The following is a 23,074-nucleotide window of genomic DNA, read 5'->3' as shown; positions in this document are numbered from 1 at the left end:
TCGCGTCCGCTGAAATCAGCTAGGGAGTGGAAGGACTTGGAGCGTGTCGGAGTGGAAGGAGCGCGTCTCTGTCCGACGGTCGGTGCGCGATGGAGCGCAGGCGGACTCTCCGACTTTCGAACAGGTTTCTCTCCTCTTAGAGGACCGCATCTAAAAACAAGGATTCCAGAGGCGTTTCTGTTTTAAGAGACGGTTGGCTTAAGTGCCGGCTATGGAAATATATTTCGATAGGCAGCCCGGGTCGCGAGCATGCAAAAAAACATAAAAGATCCATTCAAACTGATCATTAACCATACATGATAAGTTGATTGTTATTACATGGTGAAGACGCAACGGGCTGAGGAATATTGTAAAATGTGATAAATGAGGGTGTGTTTTGCTGCTGCGCGCCTCCTTTATTTATGAATTATATATTAAGGGAGGGAAAGATAGGATGGAGGGATGGATGATCATCCGATCCTCCTGACTGATAGAAAGAAAGAAAAAAAAAGGAAGGAAGGAAATATACTGGTGGAGGTGGATTAAATAATTAAAGGAATTAGAACTGGAGCTTGGAGGTGTAGACGGTGTCGGGCTTCCATCCTTCTGGGATGACGTCGTCCTGTTCGAGCTTGGTTCCTCCCTCGCTGGTGAGACGGACGGCGATGGGGCCCTTGATGGGCTTGGGGCTGTCGATCCTCCAGATGGCGCCCCAGGAGTGCTTGAGGGGCACGAACTCGTCGGAGCCCTTCTCCTTGATGTCGACGGCGACGATGTCGCCGTCGCCGGCGGCGTACTTGACGAGGAGGGCGAAGTAGTTGGGGTTGCAGCCCTTCTCGATGTGGAAGGCGATCTTGGTGTCGGCGGGGTACTTGCACTTGACGCGGCGGAACTGCATGTCGATGATGCCGGCCTTGCGCAGCTTCTCCTCCTCGCCCTTCTTGGCCATGGCGCCGAAGGCGGTGCCGGCGAGGTCGAAGTGGTAGGCGGCGATGGGCTCGTCGTTCATGTCCGTGATGTGGACGATGACGGGCTCGCCGGAGCACTCGGCGGGCTTGTCGCACTTGATCTCGTAGCAGGAGCCGCAGCCGAGGCCGTCCTTGAAGATGGGGGAGTTGCCGCACGCGTTCATGCTGTTGAAGGGGGCCTTGTTCACGTCCTTGTACCCGCACGCGCCGCCGTTGTCGTCGGGGCCGGCGCCCGTCGCCTTGCCGTACCACGTCGCCTTGGCGTCCAGCCACTTGCCGTCGCACGTCGCAGAGATGTTCTTGCCGGGGGGGACCTTGGGAGGGCCGCACACCGCGCCGCCAACCAGCGACGCCACAACCACCGCCACCATCACCGTCGTCGACGTCGTCGAGGCCATCTCCGACGATCCTTGTTGGATAAATGTCGTTGCTTGTGATGAGTGGGGAGCCAAGGCCGCTGCTGCTGGGTATTATATGCTCACCGCCCGGCCACCAACGCGCGGCGCTCCGGCCATGTCGGTCGGTGCTCTTCGTGCGTGCGTATGCATGGTCGAAGGCCTTGTTGTTCTTCTGGACGCATGCATGCAACCGCTGGGCTTGTGTTGCCAAAGTTAGACGTAGCACCGACGAGAGATGGTGGTGACGAGGTGTTGGCTTTACCGGCTTCAGTGCTGGGCCTATATGGATTTTGGATCGACCGGGCCGGCCTGTGAGTAATTAATTCACAGGTATATGGGCCGGGCTTTAATATGGGCTGCAATTTCGTATCAGTGAATGATATTTGATTCACATTTCGGAGTCGTTCGTGTTTGATACTAGGTGCTAAACTTTAGCAGTGTCATATCGGAATGTTCGGATACTAATTAGAAGAACTAAACATGAGCTAATTATAAAACTAATTGCAGAATCTCCGGGCTAATTTGCAAGACGAATCTATTAAGCCTAATTAATCCATCATCAAATAGTTACTATAAAACCACATTATCAAATCATGAACTAATTAGGATTAAGAGATTCATCTCGCGAATTAGACTCCATCTGTGCAATTATTTTTATAATTAGCCTATCTTTAATATAGTTCTAATTAGTATCAAATATCCGATGTGACATGTGCTAAACTTTAGCTGGGGTATAGTCCATCTTATTCTTCAATCATCAATCGTATGAAAAAGCAACGGAGATAGAACGTGCCTTCCTCTCAAATTAAGGGAAAAGCAAAAGACCAGCTCTACAGCAGCAAGCATATACTATTAATTACTTCAACCGAAAGTTGAGAAGAAGGTGGCAGCAACCGAATAATCTGTGGCTCGTATTGTTTAACTTTCAGAGATTTTTTTAGTTAGGTTACTTCCCACGAGATAATTATTAATGTCATATGATCTCTGAACACATACATTCTCTTTTGTAGATCATGGCATCTTGCACGTTATAATTATTCATTTCCGCGTCTTTCTAGACACACCATAACTTTTTTGATATGTATTTAGAAAACCTAAAACTAATAGTATATTAGGACGAATCAAAGGAAGTATATATGAAGAGATACTAATATATAATTTATATGACACGATTAATTATTGTACATTGTGACACATTAATTAGAGACCGACGATGCATAACATAACACGTTATTTGCATCTGGCTTATGCGCGTAATGTACAGTAATATTTCTTTTATCTTTTATTATAAAAAAAGGAATCAACTTTATTTATTTTCCGGGTCAAAGTCTTAGAGAGGAATAAGTGGTAGCCAAGAGTCATGCATAGCTAGTTTAGTTTAGACTGATTTACATTACATTATCTGTCGCGTGCAAATTATTATTATTATTTTAGTGGTGGCCATTACTATAATTATTATTAGCTGCAAGATCGATCACTGACAACATCAACGCGTCTAGTTAGTTAAGTAAGTCGTCCACCGTACCACGCACAAAACGTTGGTGATCTGATGGCCTTTCCCACTGTTGTCTTTTGTTAAAAAAAGGCCAGAGTATGTATGCTCTCTCTGCTATATAAGGAAGGCCTTTCCCATTGCTGCGATGATATAAGAGAGCTGAGCAACATCAGATTAGTAGCTACATCAGCCACCTAAGCTAACGGAGTATTGTGTTTTTGCTTTAGCTTGCAAGTTAACGGAGTATATATGGCGCAGAATGGCCCCTGCTATGCTGCCACCACCAATCAGGTACTTGCGCACTCTGAAGAATTTCATTTCGGCCACATGTATATGCATATATACTAAAGGATTATTACAAACTGTTGTCACCATCGAGAGGGAAATTAAAATATGATTTGGATTATGATTGATCAACCAAATACTCCTTCGTACTCCTTCCTATCACACTGCATGTCACCCGAGCCTCTCCAATGTGTGGTTCTTAGCTGGTCCTATGTTTTTCTCTCTCTTATGGAACCAGGTCCTATACACTGTGAAGCTGATTCAATATGGAACCAAGTTCCATATAGAACCAGGTCCCATGCAATATAATATAGGGAAAATGGGAGAGAGAAGAGAGAGATGGAGGGCTGCGGGTCCCATATTCATAGATTTAACCTGGTTCTATACATTGGAGCTAATACAACATGTGACATCAAATCATTGCTGGGTCCCACCTTAGAACCAGGGGTGCACCTATACATTGCTGGTGCCCTAAGATCACTTTACACTACATTATATTATTACTTCCCATGTGCTAAGCACCTAGAGTCCTTCATTAATGCGGTGAGGGATATGTAGTCTCGAGTTTTTTTAGCACTCTCTCGTTTTGCGTGTGCAGTATGTATAGAACTTTTGTACTTCGCCCATCGGGCATTCCTCCGCTTTTTTAATATAGGAGAGCTGGCTCGTTTAAAAAAAAATATTATTACTTCCTAAAGTAATTAATTATCTATTTGTTTGTGTCTATGAAAAAGACACGAAACGTAAACACGGTTTTCAGTCTTGAAGCTCAAGCTGTATCTCTCTAAGATTTAGCTTCATTATTTGTTTTCCTTTAACTCTATATGCTATGTCCAAAGGGAAAAATAAGGGACGCGACACTTACTGGGGTGGTGTTTGGCACCCAGCTGTCTTCTTTTTCTTTTTTTACATATTTGTGGTGTAATGAAGTTGAGTTAAATCGGAAGCCGATGAAACTTCTTCTTTTTTTACTTTTCTCATCAACGCTCCGTTGCAACGGTGAAAATGAACTTCTGCAACATTAGAAACTACAAACTACCGTACGCAACACTAAAAAGACGTGTATAAATAAATGGTCTTTCTCCCGATTCGATGATAGAAAATTTCCTCCATAACATGATAGATGACACCATGTTCCATGCATGCAACATCCACGGTGAGCGACATCATGTAGAAACAAAGTTTGCAACATAAGACTTCACTTTTGCAACATTTAAAAAGTATAGTCGGGACATTTTAAAAATACTATTGCAACATTAATAAAGTATTTTTTTATAAAATACATTAAAATAAAAGGAATTAGTTAATTGGACTAGAAATTGAAACATCCAAAAGACTCCCTAGCGTGGATAAAATATTGCTCTGAATTTGCATAGACTCCCTAGCGTGGTCCTCCAGATAAACCCCCATCTTGCTTTACCTCACTGGCCCGAGAATCGGAATCGATCCCCATTTGATTGCTTCAGATGGATATATCTACCATACTTTTGTAGTTCCTTGTAAAGATGCCAAGCAAAGAATCGAGACAACTTCAATCGCTTCCACTGTGATTACTTTCACCGGCCTTCTGATTCTAATAGATGATTCTTTCATGTTTTTCTTGATCTGCAGATCCAGAACCACATTTATTCAATGCCGAGTCCCGCTTACAAGGTTCCTAGCGTGACAAAATGCCAGGCTTCTTCAGCAACTAACTACATGTATGTAACTCTGAGCTACAAACTATATCGCTTACTAACATGCACTTCATCATTGGCATGGTTGTGGTTCGGCTAAATTCGTACCGGTCATGCGCTCGTCACTTTTAGGTCTGCACTGATGCTTTAACTCTTAGCAGGGAAACATCTGAGGTGGTTGATTTCGACTGGGAAAACCTTGGCTTTGGCCTTGTCGAGACTGATTTTATGTATGTTGCAAAATGTGGGCCTGATGGAAACTTTTCCAAAGGTGAAGTCCTACCATTTGGACCTGTAGCAGTGAGCCCATCTGCTGGAGTCTTAAATTATGGACAGGTTAGTAAGGAGTCATCCCACCTTGTTTCTTAGTCCAGTGGGTTGGGAATCTGGAACAATGATAACCTGGCAATTAGATATCTTTGAAGACCTGCCAGTACTGAGTGTGCTTAAGCAATGATATTTCTGGTATGCAGGGATTGTTTGAAGGCCTAAAAGCATATAGGAAAACCGATGGGTCCATCCTGTTGTTTCGTCCGGAAGAGAACGCTGCAAGGATGATAACTGGTGCAGAGAGGATGTGCATGCCTGCTCCAACTGTTGAGCAATTCGTTGATGCTGTAAAGCAAACTGTTTTGGCAAATAAAAGATGGGTTAGTACTTTTCTTTATGTTTTTATGCCTATTCAAACACATGTTATTTTAATGAGTCATTATCCCCTCCGCTAACATATGGTGTTTATTTCCCCCCTTGAACTAGGTGCCTCCTACTGGTAAAGGTTCCTTGTATATTAGGCCACTACTAATAGGAAGTGGGGCTGTTCTTGGTCTTGCGCCTGCTCCTGAGTACACCTTTATAATTTTTGTGTCCCCTGTTGGGAATTACTTCAAGGTTCGTGATGAGTTCTCCACCATTAAATTATGTGGCACTTATCCAAAATGTAAAAACTCATGGACCTAGAGTAAATCATGATAACCAGTGTTCTTTCCTGCTCAGTGAACCATGTTAAGGATACCTTAAATTGTAATTTTGTCATGAGATTTCCTTGTCACAGCACCACCTAGAATATGAACTCATCCTCTGTGATGCGTCGAAAACAGTTTCTTTCAACATAATGCCAGTCTATTTGTTAATTAACTTTGTTTAACTTTATTGTGCAGGAAGGTCTGTCTCCTATTAATTTGATTGTTGAAGACAAATTTCACCGTGCCAGCCCTGGTGGAACTGGAGGCGTGAAAACCATCGGAAACTATGCCTCGGTAACTTTATGAATCAGCACTTATTGAAATTATATATATAGAGCAGTTTCAGTTTGGTAAATTAATTGCACATTTTGTCATCACTATCTAGGTATTGAAAGCTCAAAAGATTGCAAAGAGCAAAGGATATTCTGATGTCCTTTATTTGGATGCTGTTCATGACAAATTTCTTGAAGAAGTCTCTTCCTGCAATATTTTTGTTGTGAAAGTATGATCCTTCACTCCTGCCCTTGTTACTTTGGCAGTATATCTCCTTCAAGCTGCTGTTAAGAGTAGGTTTTAGTGCTCAAAGCATACGATAGTGATAAAACCATATTCTTTTATCACCATTCTAGTTATCCACAACTTTTTCCTTAACCTGTGAAACATCCTTTGGTTGATAAAACATACTATTCTATGGAATGATGGACCTATTTTCTTGTCTTTTTCACCAGGACAATGTTATTTCTACTCCTGCAATTAAAGGAACAATACTGCCTGGAATAACCAGGAAAAGTATAATTGAAGTTGCTCAGAGCAAAGGCTTCAAGGTAAATTGCTCATTAGTCTCATGGATTCACAGGAACTTTGAAATGAAGGACTGCCTTACCAGTGCGTTGCGTTGTAGCTGAAAGTTTAATTGTTCAGATGTATAGTTTTCACACGTACACTTCATGCCTGTAACTCATTAGCATAGGGAGAAGGATATGTGAAGTAGGCATCATATGCTGCCTGTAATATTATGTATTCTTAACTAATGCAATTTGCTTCTTGTAAGGTTGAGGAGCGCCTAGTCTCAGTAGATGAATTGCTTAACGCTGATGAAGTTTTCTGCACGGGAACTGCTGTTGTGGTGTCACCTGTGGGGAGCATTACATATCTGGGGAAAAGGTGACAATTCTACTATGCCTTGCAGGTTTATTTGGTATTTAATATGCATGTGCGATGAACAAGCCGTTTGTCCTTTTTGTGAAAACACTGTTAAACATATTTTCTTGAGTAAGGCATTTCCCCGTTCTTGCAATAGCACCAAGATGTTACTGCTGAAACACATGATGAGCAAAACCACCTTTCCCCATCCACTAGTAAATACTTCTTGTACTAGTTTTTCTGATCATTTAAGTATTGATGTGATTGATTTATATAATTTTTTTTGTTTTCCGCTCGTACCTTGATTTTACCTGACATAGTTTCTTCATTGTGTGGGAGTTAGTTTCTTTCGTGGGTTCCTTCAATGTAGCACCGCATGCCATTTGGACTGGGGTTCTTTTCTCTGTTTTTATTTAAAGCAAAATACATGGAATTCAGTTTTAAGTGCGAGGGGCAGTGATGTGTCTTCTGAGATGGATGACTGAAGCCGTATGTACAGCAATTTCAACACTGCTTGCATACTTACAGAACATATGACATGATTGTTGTGTTGTTGATTTGTAGAAAATGGAAGATCCATTTTTGAGAGAGTAATGTGTAGCAATGCTGGACTCTGAAATCCCATGGTCTTCACTTGCAGGGTAGAATATGGCAACCAAGGAGCCGGAGTCGTATCTCAGCAGCTATACAAGTCTCTTACAAGCCTCCAGATGGGTCTCGTGGAGGACTTTATGGATTGGACCGTGCAACTGAATTAGTAGCGGGTCACAGATATTGCCTGCGGGGATCTCCAGAGCTAGATGTTGTGATAATTTACCTGTTATTTTTGCAGAGCGCTCCTGAATTGGGTTCCTGTTGTAGATTACAGACACGGTGCGTATGTACTGTATTTGTTTTCCTTGCTTTCCTCGTGGTATGAGCACAGAGCAGTAAGATCATGTACTGCTTACTAGCCCTGAGCTCCTGGCCACAAGAACACTAATCACTCGTGTTGCCTTCTTATCTTTTGTTTCAAAGTAATAAAATAAAATCGTGGTCTTGCATCTTGTAACGTAAGAATAGAATCGTGGCCTTCTTATCTTTAATCATCAGTAGTGTATAAAGTGTATAAACAGCCGCAGTACTCATGTGCACTGTAGCTGCGAACGCCGCGGCAGGTGGAAGGCTTCATCAAGGAGGAGATTGGGCTTCGCCGCCGTGCTTGTAGCAGCCCAGATGTATCTTAATTTTCCTTTTAATGCCTAATATGTTGTCTCGAGCATTGAGTATCTTAGGTTATTTATGTAATCAAGCACTTGTAATACTGGAACTTCCCCTCTTTCTTTCTGATATGACAGTGCTCCTGCCTAAACAGTAAAAAGAAAAAGGAGTTACAATAAAAGTTTCGAGTAGATTGCTTACAAAAAGTGCTTTAATTACACTTAATTTTCTTGACTTAAAATGCCATGATTTGTCTAAAACTGCCTATCAAAGCGTCACCTTCTAAACCGTATTCGATAATATTCTAATCGCCGTACATTCTGAATAAGACGAATAGCTGGTTTGCTTTCAAATGTAGATCATGCATGACAACTAGTCACAGTAGAGGTAAAAAGTTGTGTATTCCAACCCAGCTTAGGTCAGGTCACCAACCGAACATCGCCGCATTTTTATGTGCACCACACAATAGAGTGAATCAACATAATTTCACGGATATCTGTAACAGCTCCAACCGCTATCACCACTCTCTTTCTCTATTAAGGAAAATTGGCAACACAGCAGCAAAGGAAAAATTGAGTCAACGGCAGACCTCTAACCATCCCTCCCCAAAGAAACAACCCTGTCCTTTTCCTTTGAGTCTAAACCTAGCTATGCTTCATCCTGACTTGGTGACCCCCTGCTGCCCCAGCAAATGGACTAGGGAAACAGACACACATGTCCGCACGCTTGGTTACCAGATATCAAAGGTTTCTCAACACTCAGGTGCCAGGTGGCCAGTTTGGTCTTTAGCTCTCCTCCAAGCTGCATGTCCACAAATCTCCTCTGCTTCCGTCTTTTGATCCTGCCAGCTTAACACTCACCTGTGATTGAATCCTGAAAGTAGCCAAACAAAATTAAATATGTCAACAGGCTTCCCCGAAAAGAGAGTTTGGGCACTTCAATCGCAGGATAAAACAGAAGTCCTAAGCTCCCTACTCTAGTTTTTAATGTACCCTACCCTTCAAATAAACAATACCCAGCCAAGCTCAGTATGTTCAGACCATACAAACATCAAAAAGTAAACAGTGTTGTACTGCTAAAATCCTTTGGACTGAATGGACCATATTTCAAATGTTGCTATATGAATAGGATCATCTAACAAATTAGCAAAATGACCTCATCACCGCTTCCAAGTTGACCATCTACTGGAATGAGGTTAAGCCTAGAGTGTGGTGATCTTGGTTTAGGTAAGAGAGTCTTCTTTGTACTGAATCAAGAACTGGGTGAGAGAAACAGGCTACTGAATACAGGATACTATTCCGGTGAAACAAACCCTTAACACAAAAGATGCAGCCCTGGAGCCAACAATGTTAAGCTAATACTAACACTGCTAACTGCCAATCCTTGCAAAAGTGGCACTGCTAACTTCTCAACAGCAGGACACATGCAAATCATAGACATGTCTTTTTTTTCCTGGCTATAATGTTTGACACGGCCTGCATCTCTCTGATAGATCACCCTCTCCCTAGGGTTTTTCACTACTATAATACCAGGATTCTCATCAAGAAAATTATATACAGAAAAACTTACCGGGAAATCTCTGCAGAGAACCATTACCACCGATATGTGACTCAATCCTTCTGTCCTGTCCCAAATGCATTCTTTCAGGCCAAACTGAATTCAACCTCCTCGCGAAGTCCTCGACTTCTCTGCTTGTAAAAACAAAGCCTATCATTCTTCCAGACCATGGCAATGTGCCTAGAGCAAACAATGAGCGCAAGCAGCAATGCAAGTACTAGCTGAAATTGATTATCACGTATTACAGTATTTGCAGACTCAAGTACTTCACATCTCAGTATTTTTTAAGAATTTACTATTTAAGTCAAGGCTACATGTTCTATGAATTAAGAAACAAACTAGTAGGCACAAAATAGAGCTCACTATAAAGTTAACAATTCCAAAGACAAGAATGAGTTGATACAGCAAAACAAAAACAAAGCTAAGAAAGAGTCTACATCCATGCGCCCATGAGATATCTCATATTCTCACCTATCAAGCTCTTCTTTCATTGCAGGATCAAGTCCATCATCGAGGTCAGCATCTTCAAAGGGGTCCTCAACATCATCTTGCATATCTGGACTTTGGCATGGAAGTCTAGAAATATTGCCACCATCCACTTTGCATGGAGTCACATGCTCCTAAAATACCCAGATAGATCATGTAAAACTACATATTCTATACAGAATACACATCAACAAAAAAAGACAGGAAACCTTACCTTATTTACAGGTTCAGAGTCAGCTTTTGGGGGATTCTTAGCTTGATCCTTCCTTCTTTTATTCTTTTTCTTACTCTTGGCAGTTTTCCCACCTCCAGAACCTGTCAGATGATTAAACGGGAGATAAGAATATTTTTATTTAAAAAATTCATGGGAACAAGTTGATATGTTGCATGTTTTTGCAGTTTTTGAACTTTGGCTCAACTTGAGACTATGGCAAAAATTGACCACAGTAACAGTTTGTCAATATTACAACAAAACAGAACCACAGGACGTAACAGAAGCCAAAATCAGGCCCCTCAGATCTAAGTCATCAATAGAATTTCGGGACCAAATGGTGAACAGAATAACATAAGCTATATAGTTAATATAACTCACTGTAATTATACCTCCATCCCCATTTATAAAACAAAGTAACTCATCCAAAGATCTCTCATCCTTTTGCTCTTCTTGTACTTGAACATCCTGAAATAAAGTGAACTTCAGATTCTAACACAAAACATGAATACTGCCACCAGGTGAAGCTAGAAAACACCGTTGAACACAACATGCAAAATCCAATCATAATTACCTTTAGCTTCTGGCGCTCTTGGAGCTCTTTCCGCTTCTTTGCATACAATCGGTTCAATAAGCGAATCCTAGGATCATCATTTATATTTTTTAGAGGCTCCAATTTCTCTTCCTGAGTGCATGCAAGCTTAGACAATAAGTATTGAATGAGTCAATATCTAACCTAAAACTACAAAAGGCACTCTCACCTCTGTTAAGTCATCTGGTAAATGGAAAATGTCACGAATTTCCTCGGGTGTTTTCCCTTCAATTATTCGAGCAAGAGCTCGACTAGTAAGATCAACAAGTGGCTTTAACTGCAGACTGTCTGCTGCTGAAGTCAATTCACAGAGTCTTTCTGTGTCTATCCTAACAAATTTTTCATCAAAGGACTTCCGCTCCTGTAGAGTAAAAGGAAAATCGTACTAAGATATATGGGAGTACATGTAGACTCAACCAGATGAGATCTGCAAGAAAACTAAAAGTTACAGCATACCTTGTTTGAGCGCCCAGGGACCTGATGAAACCGACAATAGTCAAGAATCAAACTCAAACTAGCTGGATTAACTCTTTCCGGGAGAGCAATAGCATGATTTTTGGATGAGCCTGTGCCATTTTTTACTATTTCCCGACATATCATGGGGCAGAACATCGCAACCTCCTCCTCCACTTGCTGTATGGAACCATCAAAACACTGAAGCCAAATATAAGTCTTCAACGCCTGCTAAGAGTTCAACAATACGCTCAAGGTAGGCTGAGGTTAACAGCACAAGATTGAAAAGCAGCTCTTTCCCCAAATGACATCAAAAGGAGTTGCAGTTAAGAAATGCACAGGGTGGCGTACCTCTGGTTTTATTACTGCTAACTCGGTCTCGGACATTGTGATAATAGCAGAGTTGAATATGGATGAGAATTTACAAGAAACTCCTTTCTAGGTATACCACCATCAGTTGATCCAGTGCCCAGCAAGTAAATAAGCAAAAATTACCCTGTAGAAGAAATCAGGGCATCCCAGAATTATCTTGTTTGCCATCAGATCAAAGAATGATGCTTATTTGCAACTTGGAAAAACAGATTAAACTTTGGCTTCAACGGCACAGTTCAGTGGAATACTGTTACCAGTCAACCTACAGTAGAGATGCATGAATGAAGGGATTTTGCCAATAGCATGGGGTCAATGAACAGTCACAATGAAACAAAGGGTGACATCCGACATGAGGGCAGAAAATGTAAGAAATGACTGAACATGCAGAACAAATAATTTTGACTACATACTTTATGGTGCATACCACTTGGACTGAAGTTGCAAGTGCTAGCAATCACAAAATGTTGATGAACAGAATGTTCAGTTTAAAAATACAGAGAGAGCAGAGACAGTTTGCAATCAATGGGTACATTGAACCACATGGAGCTGGGAAGATCAATGTTATGCATTATCAGAAGAATAAAGCTTTTATCCTGAATTAATAATTACCAATGATGAGAAAGGAGGAAATAGTCTTGGCACCCTATCAACTACCATGACAGATGATCCCAACCCCAAACATGAATGGCGAGTTGGCGACCAACGAGATGGGTACCCAGCAACCAAATATGACAGGCCATACAAAAATTCAAGGTCCCAATCACCAGGAATTGCTCGGCAAAGGTAACGAAAATTCCCGAACCTTGACAGCCCACAGCCGCGGTTTCTTCTAGCCATTCGCCCGCAGGGCAGGCAAACAGGAGAGAGACGGCAGCACGTAATCACAACCCCGGGGCAGCGAAATGGGTTGGGTTAAACCCTAACTGAAGGTTGAGGCGGCGGGGGCAAACCCTACCCGGATTGCCCGTCCGGAAGTGCACCCGGGACGGCGAGGCCGACCAAAACCCTAGCCCCGACAATCGGTCGCGCGGTAAACGCAGGCAGGAAGGGATGGGTTTAGGGGCTTACTTCCGGCGGGCGCGAACGGAATGAGGCAGGCGCTCCCAGAAGAGGGAGACGAGGAGAGGTGAGGCTTCTCCGGCGGCGGCGGCGGCGGCCGGCGGCGAGGAAAGGTGTGGTTTTTTGGTTGGTGGGCGTCCGCCAGCGGTTTCAGTTTTTGTTTGGTGTTGAGGGAAGGAAGACGGCGGCGTCCTCTTCCTTATCTATCCGCGCATGGCGCCTTGGGCCCATTCTTACTTGGGCTGCAACGAAGAATGGGAGACTTGCTGGGCTTTTTCTCTCTTGGGACGGGCGGGCCTGGGCTTGAGAACTGGGCCTTGAGTTGTTTTGTCTGGTGTGCCTTGGAGGAGTAACGACGACGGAAGGGAAGGAAGGGAAGTGTGGTTGGGATTGGCGAGGGGAAACGGAACTGCGGATTCGCCGGAATGGCGTCGCCGGAGGACAAGGCCATGGCGGAGCTCGTGAGTACCCTCCGCCCTGCTCGTCACCTTTAATTTCTCGTGATTGCGGTTGGGTGTTGGGCGCGATCGGTGGAGCAGCGCGATGTGATTGTGATTGTGCAATGCAGGAGACGCTGGAGGAGGAGGAGGTGCTGCGGCGGCTAGGCACGGGAGAGGAGGCGGGCCTCGCCGAGAGTGAGGCGGCGCGCCGTCTCCGCCTTCACGGCCCCAACGTCGTCGTCCTCTCTCACCACGTACGTGCCCTGCGTCTCGATCCCTCCTCCTCCACCAACATTTAATTGCTGCTTCCAATTCCCCACCCTGCAGCTGCACTGCTCTCACTATGTATATAATCTGCTCGTAATTGATTCATTTCTATTGCTACTTCCGGGATGATTCGGTTTGTAACTTTATAATATCCCAGTTTCGACGGTTCTGCAAATGGTTAACTCAAGCCCAGTAAATTGCATAGACAATGCCCCACTAGTTCATTTGATTGGAGTATTATATGCTACCATGCTTGCTACATATATAGTTCACAAAATGAAAACAAAATATCCCATCATGATTACCTTGGTCTGTGACGTCAAAATTGAAACTGCTACTGCAGGAGGGCACCATGCTTCAGAAGTTCCTGAGCGGGCTCTTCTCGCTATGGGGATGGGATCATGTCTTCCCCAAGTACAACAACATGGTCCGGATCATACTTAACTCCATGTCATGGGTTACTGTGCTGATTACAGTTGCATCTCTTACCGTCACCTCTGCTGGCCAAAGATCATGCCAGCTAGCCATCATAATTTTCATACTAGCTACAAGCCTCACAGCATGCTTTACTGCAAAGCTTGTTTTGAAGTATGCTAAGGCTCCACTGGAGGCCAAAGCTCATGCGCCAAGGGCCAAGGTTCTCAGAGATGGGAGGTGGAGAGACGTGCATGCAGCAAATCTGGTCCCTGGGGATATCATATTTCTCAAGGTTGGGGACATTGTCCCCGCCAATGCTCGTGTCCTCCGATTTGAGAAAATCGACACAATGACTTGCTGGGCCAAAAGGTCTGTCGATTGTGCGCATGGCTTCCTCATATACTATGCTTGGACTGTTTCCTGTGGCCAAGGAACTGCTGTTGTCATCGCAACTGGCCATGGCATCCCTAGAAGCACACTGCGACTCTATCCACAACGCTATGCTCGACCTGGCCAGCTTAAAGAGGGGGTCATGGTTGCTGGCTGCTTCTGTGTTTCCCTGTTACTTGTTGGCACTATTGCCGAGATGGTGTTCAGTTTTTTGTTCCGAAAACAAAACCGCAAAGGCATGCTGCACAACAACCATTTTATGCTATTGATTGGTGGAATTCCAATGGCAATGCCTGCTGTCCTCTACCTGGCATTGGCACTGGGATCTCTGAGACTTTGTTTCCTGGGGATTGCTAGTCTAGGGACAGTTGCAGTCGAAGATCTGGCAAGTATGGATGTGATTCTGTTCAACATGACCGGTACTTTAACATGTAATAAACCCTGTTTTGCACGGGACAAGATTGAGTTATTTGCAGATGGCGTCAATAAAGACCGTGCCATTATTTTAGCTGCACGAGCATCAAGATCTCAGCATGAGTTGTACATCGAACCATTTGACGCAGCTATTATAAGCCTCCTTGATGATCCAGAACAGGTAAAATTTCTCTTACTAGCAGAGTTTTAATCCATCTGTGCGCTCCGTTTGAATAGACAAGATGCATATCATACTTGTAGGCATGGTCGGGTATTCAAGTCTTAGAGAACCATGCCCGTTTCTTTGTTGCGCTGAAGCTGATGTTCTTGACTACATACATTGATGATGGCAATGGCTCCAAGTGCTGTGTATTCAAAGGTGATCCTGCGAAGGCAAGTCGCCGTTACAATTTCAAACATGCCAACACGCTCACATGGACAGATATGCATGCATGCAGTTGAATCTATTTTGTTCACAGATCCTGTTTCTTAGTCATTATTGTTGTTGTGCTATAGGTTGCTCACCAATGTGGCTGCAGCAAAGCAGTTAAAGAGAAAATAAGCACAATAATGGATGAACTTGCTCTTGATGGATATCAGGCCATAGCTGTAGGACATCAGGTAGGCGATTGAATTTCACATTAGCATGCTTCAACTTGCAAAATTATGATCTTTATAATTTCTTTTGTTTTCCTCCAGGTAGACTCATGTTGGGAGTTTATTGGCCTTCTTCCTTACAGAGATGACCTTAGAAGAGATAGTGCTGAAGCTGTCGAGAGCCTTATCGATCTGGGTTTGGATATAAGGGTCCTCACAGGTGGTCATTCTGATGTGCACATCTTATTTTTTAGATTTTAGCTATTGCCATTTGCTCTAATAGACAAGTCTTCATCAGAAATGTTGTTCTCTCTTCAGAAAGCCCATTGTCAACCACAAAGCAAGTTTGTGGAAAGCTTGGAAAACTAGGCATCAATGTAGTACCCGCCCATTCAGTGTTCGAATTAGAGCGCAATAACAGAGAAGTCCATTTAAATATCAATGGGATCTCTGATCTCTTTCCAGGTCTATCCTTGTCTTCTATGTCCTCCTGGCGGAGTTTGTTTCTACAAGAAGTTCTTGCTTACCATTCTACTATCTTGATTTGTTAGTGCAGAAGACAAAAGTGATATAGTAAGAAGGCTAAGAAATTTCGGTTATCGTTGTGCCATGGTTGGGTATGAATTTCTTGATCATGATGCCATAGGAGAAAGCCATATTGGAATTTCAGTTGTTGATGCAGCTGATTACACAAAGAGTGAATCTGATCTTGTTTTGACTAAGCCTGCCCTGGTACCTGTTTCTTCAGCTGTGCAGATCAGTAGGAAGATTTGTCAAATGATAAAGAGCTACACCGTAGGTCAATAGGTCATTCTGATGCATATAGATGCTTGATTACTCACAATATATTTTGTATCTAGATATGAATGGATACTCACTTGCAGTATGATGTTTTTTCTGCAGATATACACCGTTTCATCAACAGTCCATCTAGTGAGTTCAATTATGATTAATTTTAATAATCCTTCTTACGTATATGGTTCCGTAAGGCTAACTCCAAGCTTTAATTCTAATAATGAAGTTTGGTGTCCGTATCATATTTCATTTCTGGAACTTCGACATGTCAAGTATCCTGGCCTTGGTGATTGCCTCTTGTAATTACTGTGAGTATCAGTTGCAAAAAGCCACAACCTTTCTTTGCAGTACATATTATTTCTTTACTTACTTTTTCCTCGTTTCTGTTTTTATTTCCAGTCACATCCCTTGCAATGTTATTGGAAAGGGTGGAATTGAACAAGTCACCAGATAGATGGAGAGTTCAGAAAAGCATTGCAAGTGGTGCTGCTTTTGGAAGCTACATAGTTCTTAGTACAGCCATTTTTTACAGGGTTGCAAGAACTGCAGACTCTTTTTCAGTGAGCACTTTTCCTTCTGATGAAAGATAACTTCTTTTGGCTTTAAGGTGGTGATGAGCTGATTATTTAGTACTTGGACAGTGTAAATTCAAAGGCAAATCACTGATGGGCACTGATGAGGAAATCGGAGCTGCTTTATTCCTTCAGATGAGCATAGTGAACCAGGCTATTGCACTTTTTGTTCATTCTGATGATTGCTGCCTCATCAGATGTCCTGGGCCTTTTGTCACATTTGCCTTTTTTGCTTCCCAGATGGTAAGTGGTCGTTTCCTTTTATTTGCTTTATTGTGAAATCCTTGGTTTCTGCATGTTTTCTTTTGGTTAGCACCATGAGTTAGTACTGGGTTTGTGTCTAACAACAATGTTCTAACAATTACAGATGTCCGTAGTTGGATTCATACTGTCAAGAAAGTAGAAGATAGTGAAATTTAGTACTTTACGTTTATATGCTCAAGAACTATTAAATCAGTTTTTTCCTTTCAGGTGGCAACCCATAAAGCTGTTTATGGCGACTTGAATTTTGCACTAGCAAAGGGCGTCGGCTATTTCAGGGCTGGATTGATATGGTTATACAACTTAGTCCTGCTTTTGACCCTTGTTTTAATTTGTAAGTTGCTGGATTGAACGCTAGAGTTTGCATATTAAATTTTATTTTACATGTTCCTTTACTTATCTTTTAATTTGCAGAAAGCATAAATTTACTGTTATTTGACAGGTCGCAAATGGAGACACTCAAAGATGACTAGTGAAAAATTGTTGGCAATATGCATGCGATCAGCCATCCTACACATAGTTCTTCTTTGGTTTTCGTACGTGATACTTGATGTTAGGGTACAACAGCCGGTCTTCAGTTAGATCAAAGACATTGTCATGGTTGGAGTGTATCTCGAGTAAATAAATATATGCCGTAAGATTTTCCATCTGACCGACCCTTCATGATTCAGAACTTACAGTTGTGGAGTCACTATGTTATGTTAGTAAGGTTAAATTTCTTTTTTTTGCTTGAGCTACAGAATGTTCATTGATTTACTCTATGCTAGAACAGTTAAGGGGCAATATTTGCGCAAGAGAAATATATGGTGCCCTTTCTTCTAGAACAAATACAGACACACAGTGCCCTGAAGCTCAAAATCGAGAATACTAACTTTTGGATCATTGTTTTACACTTGTGACAGATTGACTGAACATGAAGAAACTATCTTGTCAATTCCTAACATTTTACTTCTTCTTTTCTATGTAGTTCCATTTTTTCCATGTATAGTTGGCTCTACTTGACATTCTATTTGTTAGTATAGCTTCTTTTTTCAGATTTCAACCCTTCCAGATTTTTTTAGATCAACTCATCTACCATATTGAGCTGAATGGATATTATCTCCAGCACTAGACCAATAATGAAAATTGAAGGCCTAAAAGTCAAACTTTTTCATGAGTGTGGATGGGTGAAAAATTGACAAATCAGCGGCTCATAGCTGGCTTAAATCTACGCAATTTTTTTTGTTATGAAATGTGCAATCTTATTATTTATGACAGTATGAAATGCTCAAGATAAGCTAGTGATCTCCTGTAAAATGCTCTAAAGAAAGTATGAGGATAATGTTTCATTGACCTCCGAATTGTTACTCAGGTAATCGCATCCGCTAATAGTATTGTGACACAATCTTCAAGCCTTCTATGAATGCTATAACTGTCAAGAGATGTTTAAATATCTTATCTTCATAGATTGGAAAATTAGTTATTAGTGTTTACAGTGGCAATCGAGCAGGTCATGCATGACCTAGGTAGCTGCTGGAGAGTCTCCGAGAACTGCTATGCATGTGCATCAATTGGTTCCTGCCTCAGTAGTTTTATGGTGGTGCAGTTAGCATGGCTCACGATCACATTGGCAGGTGAGTTTCCAGCGTCACCCTTACACATGTTATTATTTTGCAAATATCTATACGTATGCAAAATGTGTTGTCGCATGCAGAAGGCCGCTGCTCATGAAAATTTAAAGTATTACGCAAATATTTATGCAGTGGAGAAATGTGTTGTCGGATGCAGGCTAAGTCCATTCCAATAGCAAAGTTCCCATTTCGTAGAGGACAACAGCAATGTTGCATCATCCTTGAAAGCATAGGTATCTGAATTTATAAATGTGTTGTCGGATGGCCATTGGAGTAGAAAGTAACAACGTTTGCATCATCCTGTGAATTATAGCAGAGGGGTAGTTAGGAAGATATCAAGTTATGTATATATATAGTACGTAGAAACTAACTTTGGATTGGTTAGGAGATTCCTGTCATAAAAGGTAAACTAAATGCTGCTTTTAGTTGACCTTTCCCCCTGTATCGATGCCAGTGAGAAGCATACATGAGATATTTTTGGCATGTGGTCTATACCTTTTTCTTTTGAAATGTTTTATTCTGAGAGAATAAGACTTCTGAGTTGAGTTGCAAATATCAAGCCTGAAAACATAAAGGCACACATGACAACAAGTACAGGATATTTCTAACCGGCCATACATCTGCATAACAATACACTTGCCATTATATAGAGGGTCAGATAGAGACGTCAGCTTTTTAGTCATAAATTAGAGGGTCAGAATTCACATACTGTTATTTTAGCAACATCAACATACTAGCTTGACCAGCATCATCTCTAGTAAGCTGCTTAATGAAGAACATCTGTATATGATGCGTCCTGCATATGGTAGACTCATCTCCCTTCTTTTAGTAGGCATAGGAAAAACAAAACAAATATTTATGCTCTACTTTTTTAGCATACATTAATATTAGGTGAATTATGGGGCTAGCTGATGGATGGATTCAAAAAGAAGAAGGTGAAATATGTCGATACAGCGCATCACAACTGGTATATGTGCATGGTATTGCACTTAATTTGCAGATAGTTCTGCGATCAGTCTCTGTTCTAAGATGAGTGGCCTGAACTTAGTTAATTTGCAGAGAACGACTGTCCCCTTTAAAAAAAGGCAGTGAGATTGAGAAAGAGATTGAATCATATACCAATCCTCAATAGGACAGAGGACCTGGTTCCAGAATTCTTGGTTTCAAACTCCAACTGCTACCAGCACCTTCTTTTTTTTTTGCCCAATGCCAACAAGTATAATGCAGTATGGGCGGTGGCTGAATGATTAATTAATTATATTCCAACCAATCATGAGATAGAAGCTGCCAAATGGCCATTTCCTTTTCAACCAGGTAATTAGAAAGACAACTGATATTGATAGTCAAGACCACATGCATATTCTTCATGCAGGCAGGCAGACAGTGCACTGCTTAGAACACTACCTTGCGTTTTTCCTGGAAGATTTACCATTGGTTATCTATCACTGCCTCTCGCTCCACAATCGTAATAACTGTCCGGAGCTGAGAGTTAAGTGAAACTCTTTGGAGCCATTACACACCACATATACGCAACTAGTAACAGCACTGTACGTACAATTATACTCGCAAGTATACGCCACGCTAGCTGCTAACAACATACGCATGCAGGCCAGGAATGCAGAATTAATGAGGCGTCGTTGATGGTGGCTAGCTGACGACGGCCGGCGGTCGGCAGGATTATTAACGTAACTAGACGTTGATCTTTCCGATGAGGGGGATGCCGACGGCGGTGACGATGAGGGTGGAGGGCACGCCGAAGACGATGTGGTTCCAGAAGGTGAGGTCGTAAGCGTTGCGCGGCGCCCGGCGTGCCTGCTCGCACACGATCAGGTTCGCTGCCGAACCCAGCAGAGAGAGGTTGCCCGCCACCGTGCTCACCCACGCCAGCAGCAGCCACGACCTGATCACTGCCGCCGGCGAGATCAGCGCCGCCGCGGAGGCCACCTCGCCGCCCATCAGCAGCACTGCACCGACAACCGGGTTACATCACGGCAGGTAACATCAGGTCACATCACAACTCCAAAGAAAAAAAATAAAATTATTCCATGCATACGTGCACTAAGCTAGATACCGGTGATCCTGTCATCAAAAGAAAATTAGTGCTCATCTACCTAGCTCGCTCGCTCGATCTTATTAGTAAATACAATAGCCTGCTAGCTGTTAAGATTCTAACTAAAGAACGACGATGCATGCGTGTCAGCGTCATGATCAGCCTTTAGCATTTTTTTGTCTTTGGCTTTGAATATGTTCCCTTTCTAGCTACTGGGTAGTGGCACACGTACTTGAATGCATGCTGGCTACGTGTATGGTACAGTAGCGACGTAGTACGTACCTGTTGGGACGTTGGAGGCGAGGTTGGAGAGGAGGAGGATGATGATGGAGAGCACGGAGATGCCGCCGACGCTGTTGACCTTGGAGTAGGGCGCCATGAAGTTCCAGATGGCCCCTGGCAGCCCCGTCTTGTTGAACCCGCTCACGGTGATGAACATGCCCGAGAAGAAGACGAGCAGCGAGTAGGACACCTTGTCAAGGCACGGCTCGGCGTCGCGGAAGTCCACGACGACCAGGGCGATGGCGGTGGTGATGGCGGTCCACGACATGTTGAGGCCGACCATGTAGGCGATGACCATGCCGACGGTGACGATGTAGGCGAAGCTCTTGAGGAAGAGCTTCCTGCGCTGCTCCGTGCACTGCATGAACCAGGGGTGCTTGGTGGAGATGTCCTCCGTCATGAGCGGCGAGCTGTATCCTCCGCCGTTGGTCAGCTTGGCTGGGGAAGGGGTCTTTGACGCCATGCCCTCCTCGACGGTCTCCATCTGCTTGCCGTCGGAGACGAGGTCGGGGCTGGTCCCCTCGAGGTCCTTCCAGTACATGCAGAGGAGCATGACCATGTTGACGGCCATGCCAGCGAGCATGGCGGGCAGGATGCCCAGGAGGAACTTGGGGAAGGAGATCTTGCTGTTGAAGGCAATCACAAGATTCTGAGGATTCCCAATAGGCGTGGCGCTGGAGCCGATGTTGGCGCTGGAGGCGAGCGCGAGCAGGAAGGGCTTGGCTGGCAGGTTGCGCTCGGCGGCGAGCTCGAGCACGAACTCGGTGAGGACGACACAGCAGGTGTCGTTGGTGAAGAGGGCGCTGGCGAGCGCGGTGACGATGCAGACGCGGCAGAGCAGGTCGCGGCCTCCCTGGCTCTTCCAGGCGAGCAGCGTGCCCAGGTGCTTGAACATGCCGGCGTTCTTGAGGTAGGTGCCCACCACCATGGTGGCGAAGAGCAGGCCCAGGATGGGCAGGTCCACGGAGGCGTACGCGTCGTCGGGGCTGATGACGTGGAAGATGATCATGAGCACGGCGCTGAGCAGGGCCCCCGCCGTGCGGCCGATGGGCATGAAGGGCACCGACGGGAACACCGCCAGCACCCAGAACACGCCGAAGGCGACCGACCCCAGAACCACCTTGGACACCGACGCCAGAGCCATCGTCTAGTAGTCTCTTTCTGAGCTTCAAAAGCTTGTTGGAGGACGATCTCTGACTCGATCTGAGCGTCTGTGCTAGCCAGCAGCAGCTCTCCTAGCTAGTCACTACTATCTGTCTATAAATCGTTATGTATGTAGCTAGCTAGTCACAGCTCTCAGGTATATTGCTCTGCTTGGCAAGTGATAGATGGACGATGGGCAGTGATCGAGTGCTGCTGCGGATGGGCGAGCCTTCTCGATCGCGGCTATAAATAGAAGCAGCCGTTCGATGGAGGTCGTCATCCGATGTCATGTATATGGTGACATCATGCATATATGCATGCTCATCATGCATGTACATCAAATAAAGCAGCAAGGCCTGAGAGTCAAATTAGCATCACAGCTAAGGGGGCTATATAGCTTTTTTAGGGTAAAAAATGCAAAGTAGTAAGCTGCTGATGCGTTGGTCGGTAAGGTAACATCCAGCAATATATATATAAATATGCTAGCTTGTTCCTTAATTAGCAATGCAAGCGAACGATGGAGCAGTTAAGCTCGCGTTGTTAATCAAATGCACTCTTTAATTGCACTGCCACTAGCTTTCCGGCTCCCGCGTCACTGCTGCATGCTCTTATTAAAGCAAGTTGCCCATCGATCCATCGATTGCTTTACTTATTATTATAGCACGCAGACTATCAACTTCACACGGGTCCAGCATTATTATTACTATATATAGCTAGTATATATATATATTGTCGATAAGTTATTGATGACATGGTTAGGGCCATATGGAGAGCCGATACTTGCAGGCGATTGGCCCAGCCGTATCTGCAGCAGAATAAACTAGACTGATGTGTCGATTGATCCGGCCGTGTGGACCTCCCCAACCTTATACAACATTTCATTTCACGGCCGGATGATGTCTGCCTTTCTGGCCAATATAGGACAAGCACAGCATATGTATAGTATGTTCTATGTCTAGCTACCTCATGGCTGAAATTAGAATCCATAAAGTTTCGACTG

At 43.6% G+C, this 23,074-nt stretch overlaps 5 protein-coding genes across 7 annotated transcripts; 2 read left to right on the top strand and 3 right to left on the bottom strand.

Annotated features, from left to right (window-relative positions):
• Positions 1-326: 326 nt before the first annotated feature.
• Positions 327-1,345, bottom strand: LOC101763118 (expansin-B11). The gene has a single exon (XM_004986003.3). It carries the CDS (start codon positions 1,343-1,345, stop codon positions 539-541), a length of 807 nt encoding a protein of 268 aa, XP_004986060.1. The 3' UTR covers positions 327-538.
• Positions 1,346-3,001: 1,656 nt separating this feature from the next.
• Positions 3,002-7,957, top strand: LOC101762712 (branched-chain-amino-acid aminotransferase 5, chloroplastic). Of its 2 annotated transcripts, none has more exons than XM_004986002.2 (10): positions 3,002-3,131; positions 4,737-4,825; positions 4,963-5,137; positions 5,275-5,451; positions 5,558-5,689; positions 5,959-6,057; positions 6,149-6,265; positions 6,492-6,587; positions 6,815-6,927; positions 7,547-7,957. In XM_004986002.2, the coding sequence occupies exons 1-10, from the start codon at positions 3,090-3,092 to the stop codon at positions 7,662-7,664; spliced, it is 1,158 nt and encodes a 385-aa protein (XP_004986059.1). In that variant the 5' UTR covers positions 3,002-3,089; the 3' UTR covers positions 7,665-7,957. The 2 variants fall into 2 exon arrangements, with proteins under 2 accessions (XP_004986059.1, XP_012704663.1); XM_012849209.2 differs by having other exon boundaries at positions 4,960-5,137.
• Positions 7,958-8,488: 531 nt separating this feature from the next.
• LOC101762034 (SKP1-like protein 21) lies at positions 8,489-13,000 on the bottom strand. 2 transcript variants are annotated; one of them, XM_004986000.2, is made up of 10 exons: positions 12,846-13,000; positions 11,757-11,901; positions 11,409-11,633; positions 11,122-11,313; positions 10,935-11,045; positions 10,753-10,828; positions 10,364-10,464; positions 10,135-10,283; positions 9,676-9,794; positions 8,489-8,979 (listed from the first exon to the last, which is right to left on the bottom strand). In XM_004986000.2, exons 2-10 carry the CDS (start codon positions 11,790-11,792, stop codon positions 8,963-8,965), a joined length of 1,026 nt encoding a protein of 341 aa, XP_004986057.1. In that variant the 5' UTR covers positions 11,793-11,901; positions 12,846-13,000; the 3' UTR covers positions 8,489-8,962. The 2 variants fall into 2 exon arrangements, with proteins under 2 accessions (XP_004986057.1, XP_004986058.1); XM_004986001.2 differs by having other exon boundaries at positions 11,409-11,606.
• Positions 13,001-13,214: 214 nt separating this feature from the next.
• On the top strand, positions 13,215-17,637 carry LOC101761622 (ATPase 9, plasma membrane-type). The gene is made up of 14 exons (XM_004985999.3): positions 13,215-13,297; positions 13,405-13,530; positions 13,887-14,945; positions 15,026-15,157; positions 15,281-15,385; positions 15,464-15,581; positions 15,680-15,826; positions 15,918-16,156; positions 16,265-16,294; positions 16,383-16,464; positions 16,556-16,716; positions 16,798-16,971; positions 17,200-17,323; positions 17,432-17,637. Exons 1-14 carry the CDS (start codon positions 13,262-13,264, stop codon positions 17,569-17,571), a joined length of 2,673 nt encoding a protein of 890 aa, XP_004986056.2. The 5' UTR covers positions 13,215-13,261; the 3' UTR covers positions 17,572-17,637.
• A 2,277-nt stretch (positions 17,638-19,914) lies between these two features.
• LOC101761233 (silicon efflux transporter LSI2) lies at positions 19,915-22,307 on the bottom strand. The gene is made up of 2 exons (XM_004985998.2): positions 20,932-22,307; positions 19,915-20,563 (listed from the first exon to the last, which is right to left on the bottom strand). Exons 1-2 carry the CDS (start codon positions 22,073-22,075, stop codon positions 20,289-20,291), a joined length of 1,419 nt encoding a protein of 472 aa, XP_004986055.1. The 5' UTR covers positions 22,076-22,307; the 3' UTR covers positions 19,915-20,288.
• Between the last annotated feature and the right edge of the window lie 767 nt (positions 22,308-23,074).

Source organism: Setaria italica, chromosome IX (genome assembly GCF_000263155.2).
Source record: "Setaria italica strain Yugu1 chromosome IX, Setaria_italica_v2.0, whole genome shotgun sequence".
Lineage (NCBI taxonomy): Eukaryota > Viridiplantae > Streptophyta > Magnoliopsida > Poales > Poaceae > Setaria > Setaria italica.
The sequence above is the reverse complement of the archived record's forward strand: the minus strand, read 5'-3'. Positions and strand labels throughout refer to the sequence as shown.

Excerpts from the sequence above, each read along its gene's own strand:
- LOC101762712 (XM_012849209.2), top strand. The coding sequence starts at position 3,090 with ATGGCGCAGAATGGCCCCTGCTATGCTGCCACCACCAATCAG. Across the intron at positions 4,826-4,959 it reads TCTTCAGCAACTAACTACAT|CAGGGAAACATCTGAGGTGG; the intron begins GTATGTAACTCT and ends TTTAACTCTTAG. Across the intron at positions 6,058-6,148 it reads CCATCGGAAACTATGCCTCG|GTATTGAAAGCTCAAAAGAT; the intron begins GTAACTTTATGA and ends ATCACTATCTAG.
- LOC101763118 (XM_004986003.3), bottom strand. The coding sequence starts at position 1,345 with ATGGCCTCGACGACGTCGACGACGGTGATGGTGGCGGTGGTTGTGGCG.
- LOC101761622 (XM_004985999.3), top strand. The coding sequence starts at position 13,262 with ATGGCGTCGCCGGAGGACAAGGCCATGGCGGAGCTC. Across the intron at positions 15,386-15,463 it reads CCATAGCTGTAGGACATCAG|GTAGACTCATGTTGGGAGTT; the intron begins GTAGGCGATTGA and ends GTTTTCCTCCAG. Across the intron at positions 15,827-15,917 it reads GATCTCTGATCTCTTTCCAG|AAGACAAAAGTGATATAGTA; the intron begins GTCTATCCTTGT and ends TTGTTAGTGCAG.
- LOC101761233 (XM_004985998.2), bottom strand. The coding sequence starts at position 22,075 with ATGGCTCTGGCGTCGGTGTCCAAGGTGGTTCTGGGGTCGGTCGCCTTC. Across the intron at positions 20,564-20,931 it reads CGCCTCCAACGTCCCAACAG|TGCTGCTGATGGGCGGCGAG; the intron begins GTACGTACTACG and ends TTGTCGGTGCAG.
- LOC101762034 (XM_004986000.2), bottom strand. The coding sequence starts at position 11,792 with ATGTCCGAGACCGAGTTAGCAGTAATAAAACCAGAG. Across the intron at positions 10,465-10,752 it reads TTTTATAAATGGGGATGGAG|GTTCTGGAGGTGGGAAAACT; the intron begins GTATAATTACAG and ends ATCATCTGACAG. Across the intron at positions 9,795-10,134 it reads ATGAAAGAAGAGCTTGATAG|AGAAGTCGAGGACTTCGCGA; the intron begins GTGAGAATATGA and ends TTTTACAAGCAG.